Below are 12,745 nucleotides of genomic sequence, written 5' to 3'. Positions count from 1 at the left end.
AGCATTCTCTCACACTACTGACACATACTAACGTCTTCAGAAAAATGTATGTGGGAAAACACCTTAAAACAACAACAAAAAATTACACTCATTGTAATTAATCTACCTTCTTGCAAATTAGAAAAATATGATTGGTTTTAATTCAATGGTAAACCCCCCCAACTTGGCTTGAGGAACACCTGGGTTCCTCAAGGGGCAAGTTTGAAAACCATTGCTCTAGGAGTTCAAGTCCAATTGTTCCGGCCTCACATTCAAGACCTTTGCACTAGGTCTCCCAGACTGTCTTATCTCCAGCTATTGGACCATGCACAGCCCATGATCCACCCGTACCTGATACCCACCTTTCCCAGAACTTCCATGTCTCGGGCCTTCATTCAACCTGCTCCTCGTGCTTGATATGCTCTTCCCTGCCCTTCCTACCTGGGAAACTCCAGGTTCACATATAATTTCTCTGATGTTATTTTCCAAAACCCTAGGTTGAGCCAACTCCTGCTGCCTTTGTGTTTTCTCTGGACAGGTGTTGCCGCCTTTAGTCTCTTATTTATGTATGTGCCCATTTCCCCCTCCGGGCAAGAGTGGAACTCTGTTTTGTGTATCTCCCTGATGCCAGCACCCAATATGGGGCCTGTCACGGGGCAGGTGTCATAAATATTCCATGAGTTGAAAGTAATTGAATTTCCTCGTGGCCTGGCCCTGCCTGTGGTGCCGTCTCCTTTACCTTAGATTTGGGTCACTCCGGGGCAGGACTTTTCTTGTTCTTCCCCCCTCTCTCTAGGATTATAGAAGTTTGTGGTCTTTTTCAAGTGAAGCAGAATGTTCTCTTTTCATTTGTCCACCTGTTGCTTGTGTTCTTTCTTCTTCCATCACAGTCTCTGCCCTGTAGGCTTCCCCTGCACCGAGAGTGGAGGGGTGTGGCATCAGTCAGATCTAGGTTTGAATCCCGGGCCCACTATTGACTAGCCATGTGACCTTTGGCGAGTACCTGATGCTCTCTGAGTAGTGCTTTTCTGGGTATTGCTTTCTGTCTTTTCTCTGCTCCAGTTTCTCTTTCTCTCCATTTCTTCCCAATCTCCCTTTTCTTGCTTCTATCTTACTCCCTGTGACTCTCTATATGGTTAATTCTCTGTCTCTGGTCCTTGCCTATTGTCTTTTTGGCCACCTCCTGGCTCACAAGGATGGAGACCAAGAGCCCAGGAGTCCTCAGTCCTGCCTCTCCTGCAGGCCACAGAAACCTCAATTGTGCCAACATCCGTGTGGAGCCAGCAGGGAGCAGAGGCAGTGCACAGGAAGGCCTGGATACACCTTGAACCGCTAGGCTCTGTTCAATGTCACTGCCCACTGGTTAGACCCATCTGCCCAGGCCCAGGGGTCTCTGCTTCCCCAGTCTGCTCTCCATTTGGCTGATCAGGGGACTTAGTACTATTATTATTATTATTTTAAGATATTATTATTGATTTCAGAGAGGAAGGGAGAGGGAGAGATAGAAACATCAATGATGAGAATCATTGATCAGCTGCCTCCTGCATGCTCCCTATGGGGGATCAAGCCCACAACCTGGGTATGTGCCCTTGACTGGAATCGAACTTGAGACCCTTCAGTCCACTCTATCCACTGAGCCAAACTGGCTAGGGCTATTATTATTCTTTTAAAGAGACATAAGAACATTTTGCTCTTCTGCTTAATGCTTCAATGGCTTCTCACTGCTCTTAGGGTTTAGCCCATAGTTGTTTGCATGACCTGCAGAGCCTGCCAGCCTCTACAGTTGCCCTGGCCCCCTTCCCTCCCCTCTCATTTCAGCCCCCTTGGCCTCTCTGCTGCCCAAACCCACCAGCTTCTGCCTTTGCACAGGCTGTTCACTCCGTCAGCAGTGTTCCTCGCCAGGGATTGCGTGAGGCTACCTTCTCATACTTCAGGTGTCAGCTCAAATGTCACCACATCACTTACTCGGGGAATCCCTCCAATTATCTTAAGTAAAGTAGATCCCTCCACCCCATCCAATTATGTATCACAACACTCAATCATTTCTTTTAGAGCACACATCTCAGATTGTAATTAGGTATTGATTTCCCTGTTTGCTATTGGTCTCTCCCTCTAAAGTCTAAACTGTAAGCTTCACGAGGGCAAGGACAATGTCTATATTAATTATTGAATTTAATATTTATTGAGCACTAACTACATATCAGATACCAGGCAGTGGGATACGTGGCAGAGTCCTGGCCTTTAGGGAGCTGATGTTCTAGGGGTGGAGACAAGTAATACGCCATAGAGTAGATGCTCTGTTTAAAACCGCAATAACTTGCTTCCCTCTCACTCTCAGACTCGCTCCCATTTCTCTGGTATATCCCTGTCTCATATACCAGGACATTTGCTGGTTTTGGCTGTTTATTTTTATTGTGTGTTTTTTTTTTCATTGGAATATAAGCTCCATGAGGGTAGGGATTTTTGTCTGTTTTATATCTCCACTTGGACTCATAGCAATTGTTGAATAAATGAATCAGTATCCAGTATTTGTTGATTTGTTCCAGATGGAAGGCAGGTCTCAGCCCCAATTCAATTCAGGCCAGATGACCTTGATTCAGTGTTGGTGCTGCTGCATACTAATGCATAACCTTTGAAAAGTCCGGTCTCTCTGTATCTCCATGTCCTCAACTGTGTAGTCGGAATAATAGGGGTGAAGATTAAATTAGCCCATGGGGGTTAAGCACATAGAAGGTGTCTGGTCTTACAAAGCCATGGACAACTAGTTAGTGGTCATTGTACAAGGGCTTCTAAGCCCAAATAATACTTACCCTGTGTAGCCAGTGTAGGCTAGAACAATGAGAGTTGGTGAGGGAGGTGGGCTTCACAGAACGAAAAAGAAGTTTCTGAAAGCCAGGATTGCAAGGAGAACTAGATGAATCCACTATTATTATGGCTGAAGACTTCAGCATCCCTCTGTCAGAAATGCACATTTTCAGCAGGCAGAAAATCAGTAAGGACATAGCTGAACTCCACATCATCAGTCAACTGGATATAGAGGACATTTATAGACTGCTCCACCCAACAACAGCAGAACACCCGTCCTTCTCAAGCTCATCTGGAATATTCACCAAGAGAGACCACATTCTGGGCCATAAAACACACATCAGCAAATTCAGAAAAATAGAACTCATACAATGACTGCTCTCAGACCACAATGGAATGAAACTAGAATCAATAACAGAAAGAGCTGTAAAATCCCCAAATACTTGGAGATTAAATAATACACTTCTAAACAGCACACGGAGAAGAAATCTCAAGAGAAATGTAAAACTACGTTGAAATAGCCGGGCCAGAGTGGCTAAATTGGTTGAGTGTCCTCCTGTGCACTAAAAGGTTGCTGGTTCAATTCCCGGTTGAACAATCAATGTTTCTCTCTCCCTCCCTCTCTCTAAGCATGTGCTTAGGTGAGGATTAAAAAAATAAAACCCCACTACTTGGAACTAAAAGAAAACGAAATGAAAATGAAAACACAAGTTATCAAAATTTGTGAGATTCAGTGAAAGCAGTGCTTAGAGGGAAATGTATAGCACCGAACGTATACATGAGAAAAGAAGAAAGATCTAAAATCAACCATCTAAACTTCTGCCTTAGGAAACTAGAAAAAAAGAGCAAATTAAATCCAATCAGGAAGTAGAAGAAAAATAATAAAAATGAGAGCAGAAATCAGTGAAAGGGAAAGCAGGAAATTAATAGAGAAAAACCAACCAAACCGAAAGCTGGTTCTTGGAAAAGGTGAATAACTCCACAAGCCTCTAGCCAGGCTAAAGGAGGACGCAAATTACTAAGATCAGAAATGAAAGGGGGACAAAACTAGAGCCCGTGGACATTAAGAGGATAATGAACACTAGGACCAACTCTAAAAGTTAGCATTCCAAAGACCCAACCACTCACTCAAGTGAGGCGATGAGCTTCCTGTCCTTGAAGGTATGTACCAATGCGCATTTGGAGGGGCCTAGATAGAGGGGATGAAAGCAACAGACATCCCACAGGACACAGGGTGTCTTTGGGTCTCTGTCCCTGAGAGCGCCGCGTGAGAGGTAGGCGTGGGCAACGAGCGCGCTTGCTTGCGAATGTCGGTGCCAGCTCAGTGCAGCGCGGGTGGTGCCTAGGCCCAGCCTCCGACCTCCAGGCGCGGGGTGCAGGAGTGGGGGAGGGGCGCGCCGGGGCAGTTGGAGACCCGATCCGGCGGCAACACGGGAGGCTACCAGCAGGGGGCGCCCCGAGACCGCGGAACCCGCGGCCGGGCCTGACGTCAGCGCCCCGCTTGCTTGGGCTCCTGCTCTGGACTCGGCGCCAGTCCCGCTCCGCGCTGTGCTGCTTCGCTCCGGCTCTAGCTCGGCTCGGGCTCGGCTCGGGCTCCGGTGGCGCCCCCCGCGCCGGGCCCGGGGCAGAAGGCGGCGCACCATGGCCCGCGCCCAGGCTCTGGTCCTGGCGCTCACCTTCCAGCTCTGTGCGCCGGAGACCGAGACTCCCGCAGGTAAGTGCGCGTCGGTCGCACCGAGCTTGCCCTGCGGAGTCCACGGGCCGTGGCGTAGCTCGGAAGAAAGTGTGAGTTTTGGGTGACCGGGCGTTCGGAGCCCGCTCCCTGTGTGTGTCTGAGTGTTGGATGTGCGATCCTGTGCTCACGGTATCCTGTGCCTGCGACCGTTGTGTATCCATGAGATGTGTGTGCAAGAAACGGTGCCGTGTGTGTTGTGTATCCACGAGTTCCTTGGGGTGAGCGTTGAGTGCATTGAGGCATTGGGTATGCGCTGAGGGTGTGTGTCCGCCAGTGTGCAGTGTTTGTGCAGCCAAGTAGGTTGTGTGTCTGTTGTGTGTGCGTCTGAGTTTGGTTGTGTGGCTGGAGTTGTATCTGCTATGTGTTGCATTTGTTTTGCATTTTGTGTGCCGCGGCAGGGAGTGCTGTTTGTTGTGTGTCTGACAATGTGTTGTGTGTTTGTGTTACGCTTGTGACCGGGAGTGCTCTGTGGATTCTGCCAGCGAGTGTGTGGCGTGTGTGCATGTGAGATCTATGTACGTGTGTGAAGGCGTGGGAACGGGCCCGGAACGTGTGTGTCCGTGCGCTGTGTGCGCGGTGGGTACGTGTGGGAGTGTCTGGGGTTGGTGGTGTGCTTCGCCCGGGGCAGTGTGGGTCCGAGTGAATGCCCAGTGTGCCGGGAATGCGTGTGCAGGAGCGTGTCTGGAGCGGATGTGAGTGTGAGTGTGAGTGTGTCCGTGCGCGCTGGCTGCGTGTCTAAGAATGTGGGGAGTGGGGTGCGCGCTTGGCCGTGGCTGAGTGTGCGCCCAGGGCCCAGGCCGCCCGAGGGGGCAGCGGCAGGATGTGCGAGTGTTTGAGTGTGTGTGTGTGTGTGTGTGTGTGAGTGTGTGCGAGTGTGTGTGAGTGTGTGTGTGTGAGTGTGAGTGAGTGTGTGTGTGTGTGTGTTCCCCGCGTGTGTGCGTGTGTGGCGCGCGGGCCTGGAACAAGTTGCCGCGCGCGTCTCCACCGCCCCTCCTGGGTCGCGCCGGCCACAGGCTCGGGAGGGAGGAAAGGGGCCCCGCGGCCGCAGACTCCGACATGTCGGGCCGTTTGTTGTTTCGCAAGTTCCGCGCGGCGCTGGCTGAGCCGAGGCGGCGCCAGGGCTGCGGGACGCCGGGCGGGTGGCGGGGAGAACTGGGCGCGGGAGGTGGACGCGAGGGCAGCGGGGAGGGCTGAGCCGGCGGGCGCTTCTGGGGGGGCCGGGCCGGGCGGGGCTGCGACGTCCCGGCGAGGGCAGGGCTTGGCTCTCCGCCCCGGACGGCTCCCCCTCCGGTTGCTCCCGGAGGCGCCGCGGACGGGGTCTCCCGGGACACTCCCTGGGTGGACCCTGCAACTTCGTGCGGCCTCCCGCCGGCCAGGCCCGCCCCGCCGTGTGCAGAGTGTGCCCATGTGTCTCTGTGCTGAGCGATCGCGCCGTCTCCGGGTGTGTTTCGGAGTCTGGGTCTTGCGGTGTGTGTGTGTGTGTGTGTGTGTGTGTGTGTGTGTGTGTGTGTATACGTGTGATCGGATATCGACGTGCATATCTGGAGCTTGTGCCAGTGGGGCCGTGTGTGCTGTGGACTGTGTGTGTGTGTGTGTGTGTCCCCAACCACCGCCCCCCCCCCCCCGCCGCCCCCAGAAAACCCCCACATCTCTCCCTGAGGCCTGGATCCCAGACTGTGTCCCCCTCCAGCGGAGTGGCTCCTGATCCCTCCCCTGGGGCGCCGGTAGGCGATCCTCCTCTAGGGGCCTCAGCCTCCCCCACTCCCACCGATTGGGCGGTTCCAGCCTGGTCGCCCTCCCCGCCCCCCCCTCCGGCGCCCGCAGATTGACAGGGAGACGCCCGAGCAGGGGTCAGCGCGGTGCCGGATCAACACGTGCTGAGCCGCCTCTGCGCTTGTCGCTGGTCCCGAGAGAGACTGGCTCCGAGAACAGACTCCCCCGGGATCGAGTTCACGGTCCCGCTGTCCTCTCAGGCCTTTCGAACGCAGCTCTCCGGTCTCCACGGACCCTCCTGCCTCAGGCTCAGACCTGGGAACTAGCATTAGCTTTGACCTCGCCTTGGAGACCTCCCTCTCTATCCTCCCCCCTCCCCCCTCCATGGGCCGCAGCAACTTTGTCCCCCTCCCCTGCCCTGAGATTAAACCCAAGGGGTGCAATACCTTGATTCCAAGAATCCTCAGGTGCCCCAATTCCTGCTGGCATTGTCCTGCTGACAATCCTGGAGGATTGTCAAGAATTGCAGTTTTGGGAGTGAGACCTTAAGCAAATGACTTCCATTCTTCAGGCCTCAGTTTCCGCCTATGCCTCATGGGCATCATAATAATGGACCTTGAAGATTGTAAAGTAAGGCTCTGTCTGTGAATGCCAGGGAACAAAAGATGGTTTTGAGGACTGTTACAGAGTCCCAGCGACTGTGAATGGAAGCTCAGGGGCATCGGTCAAGTTCTGCCTCCACCACTTGCTGTTTTTTTGTGACCTTGGGCAGGTCACTTCACTTCTTACGATCCTGGCACCCTTGTAGGTATTACTGTCAGAGCTTCATTCAGAAGCTCTTAGTAGAAGGCGTGAGATCAGCCCTGACCCCCAATCTATGTATAGTCTCAACCCGGCTCCCTGAATGCCTCCTGATTCCTCCCCTCCTAAGGCTGGGTGTGTGATGTCTCTGCCATGTAAATCTGGCAGTAATTTATTCCTCTGCGTGCTAGCTCATTTTGTCCTTTTGGTTGCTAGGGTTGTGGACAGCAGGAATGAGGGAGAGGCTGCCCAGTGGTTTCAGGTTGGGCAATAAAATCTTGTCTGGGCAGCTGGTCCTTGTCCCTGGGCCTGGGGGAGGGGATTCGGCAGGAAGCCCAGCGTGGCCAGAGTGGGGGGTGCTGAGCTCATGGGCAGCCTCCTGCCCTGCTCAGGTGTCAGGGAAAATCCAGGGTGGGCACCCTGCTTGCTCCAGGCATGAAATCCTTCCATGCCTTCGCCAGCTAAGCTAGATTTGCAGGGTTACCTTGTGCCCCTTCCCCCTTCTGCTCCCTTCCTTCCTCCAAGCACTCTCTCTGCATCCTGATGCACCCTACCCTTACCCACTGTCAGGATCTCTCTCATCTGTCCGCTCTTCTCCATCCTCAGCCATCTCTCAACTGCAAAAAGGCTCCAGTCTCTTCCCTCTACCCCTCCCTCCATGGTGCCAGGGATCTCCCTACAATGAAAACTGCATGTTTGGAACCTCGGTTTGAAACCACCTGAAGGCTCGCCATTGCCTTCCGGGTGAAGTCCCTTTCCCTTGGCCTCACTGCCTGCTCTAGCTCTGCTTGCCTGTCCAGCCTCATCTCATTTTGTGCCTCTTGTTGCTTCGCCCTATTCTCTGGCCAGTCTGACCCACTTATCAGTATCCCCTACATGTCCTTTCCCTCCCTCTCCTCTCTGGGCCTTTGCACTTTCTAAGTCCATCTCTTTACTTGGTGAACTCCTGCTCCTTCTTCAGGCCTCAGCTTAGACATCACATCGCCCCTGAAGTCTTCCTTGGTTATCCCTGTTCTAGGAAGGGAAGGTGGGGATTGATTGGATTTTTCCATACCATTAGTAATTATTGTGATTATTGCTTATTGGTCCATTCTCCGTTTCAGACCACGAGCTCTGCGAATTGAGTTCACCTCTGAATCCTTAGTGCCAGGCACAAGGCCTGGCTACTCATGCTGAGTAAAATATATATGGCGTGAAAGAATGAATGAAGTCCAGTGGGTCAAATTCTGAGCTGGAGGTGCCAGATGGGGGCGCAGTGATTCCACTGAAAGTAGAGATTAACGAACTAGGTTTCCCTCCAGGAATCTAGAAAATTCTGTTGGGGGATGATATTGTGTGTGAAAAGGCCGGGTAGAGAGTGCCATCTGGGAGTTGTGAGTTGAGGAGCGTAAGTCCCTGGGAGAGAGGAAGGGAGCAGGTCTCTGCCTGACAGCCCCTCCTCCAAGTTTCCCACATTGCCCCCGACCTCCCTCCAACCCCACCCCCAGCAGCTGGCCAGGCCTGTCAGTGGACAGGCCTTTGTGCTGGAGGCCTGGCAGTTGGTGAGAGGCATTGAGTCCCAACCGTCAGTGAGACTGTCTGGGGAAGAGGCGGGGAGGGCCCTGTCTCAGGAAGGGGAGACTCTTCCTCAGGTCTCAGCTTCTGTCCTGGCTCCTTGTGAGCCTGAGGGAGGCGAGGAGAGCTGCTCCCCTGGTGACCCCTGCAGGGGGGGTGAGGCCTGCTGAGGTGTGTGCAGGTGTGATTCTGGCATCTGGACAGTCAGAGTGGGGAGGATGTATGTGTGTGTGTATGATTGTGGTTGTATGATTGTCGCCCAGGGCACAGGACATGTGTGGCCTGTCAGGGTATCTAGCCGTCTGGTTACTCTGTGTGGCAGGCTCTGAGTGTGGAGTAGGGAGGCGACCAGCTGCTTTGGTCCTCGGGGAGCCTGATGCTAGGGTATCCGGGTATCTAAAGGTTAAATTCTTGGAGTTTGGGTGCAGAGCTGTTTGGGTGGGTTGTGTTTCAGTATGTAAGTGTGGGTCTCCCCGTGCCAGGATGTGGAGGATCAGGGTGTGCCAACATAAGGATATCCTAGCGTCTCTGTAACCGGAGGTGGGTGTATCCAGGTGTCTGGGAGTCCTCAGGCTAATGGGTGTCCAAGTGCAGGAGGGTGTTTGTGTTGTGTCCAGCTGTGGGCTGTCCAGGTGCCTGGATGTCTGGGTTGGGGGTACGAAAGTGTCTGGATATCTGAGGTTGGGGTACCCCTGTATCCAGCAATGGGCTACACATGCGTTGGACTATCCGGTGTTTGTGAGTCTGGCCATGGGGTGCCCCGTGGTCGGTGTGTCTGTTTGTATGCTTAGGTGTGTATGTCTCCAGGAAAGGGATGTGTATGTGGACCAGGAACTGGGACTGTGTCAGCTCAGCTTCTGACACCCCCTTCCCTGGGTCTTGCCTCCAGACTTTCCTTTAGACCCCAAGGCCAGGAGCCTCTGGAGGAGGCCGGGTTTCTCTGTGGTTAGTCAGCTTAGAGCTGCACATTCCAGTAGAACTTCCTTGCAGTGATGGACATGTCTCTCCCTGCACTCTCTAATATAATGGCCACTGATTCACATGTGGTTATTAAATTTAAGTTCGTTAAAATTCATTGAAATAAAAATTCAGTCCCTTAGTCTCACCAGCCAGATTTCAAGTCCTCAAGGGTTGCACGTTGCTAGTGGCTATCATATTGGTCAGCGCAGGTGGAGAACATGTCTGCCCAGCAGAAAGCTCTATGGACAGTGCTGGTCTAGCAGTGCGAGGCCTGCAGCATCTTTATGAGGCCTGGACACCCCAGGGAGGGGCCTGGGTCTTGCTGCCCGTCACTCAGCAGCTGATGAAGACGCTTTGGTTCAACCTACGACGCCAGCTCCATCATTTCGTGCCTGGACTATTGCAATTGCCCCCTCCTTGGTCTTTATTCTGCCACCAGCCTTCCAATGCTTCCATTGCCCTGAGACCTGCATGACTTCTCTCAGGCAGACACAGGATGCTGCCATGCCATGGCCTCAAGGCCCTCCAGCTCCCAGGGGACAAAACCCAAACCCTGACATGGCAGGCGAGGCCCTGCATGACCAGCGCCTGCTTTCCATGACAGCTTCATGCTTAGGCCTCTCCTCCCGACCCCACTCCTTTCTGTCCATACCTTGTCTTCCAGGTTCACCAGGCCAGACTGATCCCAGGTTCTTTCACATGCCTCTACCTTTGCCTATGCTCTGCCTCCTTACCCCCCTCTCCCCTTCCCCCTCCTCGGGGCCCGCCTACTCACCCAGTCTCCCTTGAGCTGTGCTATCACTTCCCCTGCCCTCCTGGCACAGCACAGTGCGACAGCGTTTGGCACTGGTTTTCTGTCTCCTTCCCCATTAGGCTGGGCTGGGAGCTCCTGAGGGCTGGGTTGAGCCTCTGTCATCTCCCATCCCCAGGGCCTTGTACATGGCAGGTGCCACTCCGTGTTTGCATTGATGCGAGCCTCTGGGTACACAGGGAAGGTTCGGTGGGGGTGGCAGGTAGAGCTGGAGCTCCAGAGGGCAGCCCTGGATGGGCTGGTATGCCCCCTTGGCTGGCTCTGGGCAGGGGCTGCCGTAGCCTGGAGAATGGCTAGGGGAGGGCTGGGTTGGACACCTCAGAAGAGGCTGTTGTGACAGGTCTTGGGCAGATTTCCAGGGTGCAGAGCCCAGGACCTGGTGGTGAATTAGAAGGGATGAGGAGAAAGGGGGCTTAGAGAGGTCAGTGAGGTTTTGGAGTTGACTGTGGAAGTAGGTGGGAGGAAGGAGTGGATGGGGAAATTGGGTGTTGTTGGGGCACAGGACATATGTGATGGCCAGGATCACAGCTGGGGGTGGAGTGATGGGACACGGGGGGGAATGGGAGATCACTAGTGATGAAGACACTTGGGGGGTGCGCACAGCTGGGAATGAAGGGACAAGGAATGGAGCGAACAGCTGAGGGTTGGGGGACATACGAGGGATAGAGAGAAGGGGGATTTGGAACAGCTGGGGGATAAGAGGTGACAACTGGGAGGTGTCAGAAGCTTATCTGGACAGGATAAGTGGGTCTCCTCTGAGAAGGTGGGAATTGCCCTGCTCAGAATGTATGTACGTATGTATGTGTGTGTTTACATGTGAGTGCATGTGTGTAAATATGTGTTTTACCTAGAATGTGGTGGTTAAGATCATGGCCTCGGGAGCCAGATCATCTGGGTTCTAATCCTGGCTCCACCACTGCTAGCTGTTCAGCACTTGGGCAAGTCACTTGACTTCTCTGGGCCTTTAGTGTTCTCATCTGTGAGATGGGGGTAATTATAGAACACACTGCATGGGGTTGCTATGAGGGTATATTCCATTTTCATCCATACAGAGTGTAGAACAGGTCCTGGCCCATGGTAAGCGCTGTGTACTAGTAAGTACTAGCTATTATTAAGTGTGCATTCTTGGCTTCTGATGAAGTCCAGGCCCAGGACGGGTAAAGAGTGATCAGCCAGATGGATTGGGTCTGGCTCGCCTCTCACTTCCACCCCGCTGTTTACACCAACTTGCCGCCCACTCTGTACCAGGGCCCAGTCCAATGGGTCTCCCTCTCTGACTCTCTCCTGCTCTGCCCTGCACTGCTCTGCCCTGGGCTGGGGGCCAGGGGCTGTGCTTTAATTGTCCAAAAGCTTTTTAGCAGAATCTGAATTCATTGTTTGCCTGCCAGTGCGCTGGGGCCCTCCTCAGAGATAAATACCTGGGCAATGTGCTCAGTTCTGGCTGCCCGTCCCCTGGGCAGCAGTGGTTTCATCCTGTGCCCTTGGAGAGTCACTGAGGTGGGCGGTGTTGGGGGTTGGAGCACAGGGGACCCACAGAGCAGACACGGCTCCTAACCCAGGGGGTAGCCCGTTCTCCCTGACAGAGCTTCAGGCCCAGAGTTTTCCAGGGCTCTGGGCTCCCTGCTCTCCAGGGCAGCACAGGGAAGCATGTGCAACCTTCCCCACACACTTTCGCAGTGTGCCGCCTCGTTGCCTTATGCTAATAACCGCGCTGCATCATGGCCCTGGACTGCTCGGAGTGTGTGTTCTCTGGGGTTCCTGGGCACAGCCCCTCAGGACTGGACCACACTGCACTGCGTCTCAGCCCTACACAGCATGGCCGTGCCAGGATCCTGCATTGCATTGGCTGCGTGTCATAGACTCCATAGACTCCTTGTACTGCACCTTCATCCTGCAGCTGTCCTGCCACTTATGTCTTTGCAACTGTCCTCTGTGCGATGTTACTCTCTCGGGCCTCGCTGTTGCATTGGGCTTGTGGACTCTCTTAGGAGTTGGGCATGGCTCCTAGCAATGCACCACTGTGCTGTGCCAACAGATGGCATGCCACCACAACACTGCATCTTTGCGTCGCCTGGCATGTCTGCCTGCTCCTGGCCTAGCCCTTCGCACTGCGCCACTGCCTTGTAACGCTGTTCCCTATGGGATCCCGTCCTTTCTTGGTCTCACCACTGAGGTGTCTGCTGGTGGTGTCTCCCAGGTTCCTGTTGGCAGCCCCAGTTTGAACAGCATCTTTGCCTGGACGCCATCCCTGCACGCACCTCTGCCCCTCCTTGCACACTGCTCAGGGGGCCCGTACATACACTGCAGCTGGGGCCCGCTTTGTTGGGCTTGGGGACTGGCCTGGGTTTTTATGGACAGCACCTATTCACAGTACCCAGCTCTGCACG

General features: G+C 53.9%; 1 protein-coding gene across 1 annotated transcript in view; it reads left to right on the top strand.

Moving 5' to 3' along the window:
* Positions 1 to 4,425: 4,425 nt before the first annotated feature.
* Positions 4,426 to 12,745, top strand: part of PTPRU (protein tyrosine phosphatase receptor type U) — a gene marked incomplete at its 5' end in the record, with an annotated part of 81,952 nt that continues 73,632 nt past the window's right edge. Inside the window, one exon of the mRNA XM_081086100.1 lies at positions 4,426 to 4,498. Within this exon, the coding sequence (XP_080942226.1) occupies positions 4,426 to 4,498 (73 nt within the window). The remainder of the gene's footprint in view (positions 4,499 to 12,745) is intronic.

Source organism: Myotis nattereri, assembly GCF_964212035.1.
Source record: "Myotis nattereri genome assembly, chromosome: 3".
Taxonomy (NCBI): domain Eukaryota; kingdom Metazoa; phylum Chordata; class Mammalia; order Chiroptera; family Vespertilionidae; genus Myotis; species Myotis nattereri.
This window is presented reverse-complemented; position numbering and strand designations above follow the sequence as displayed.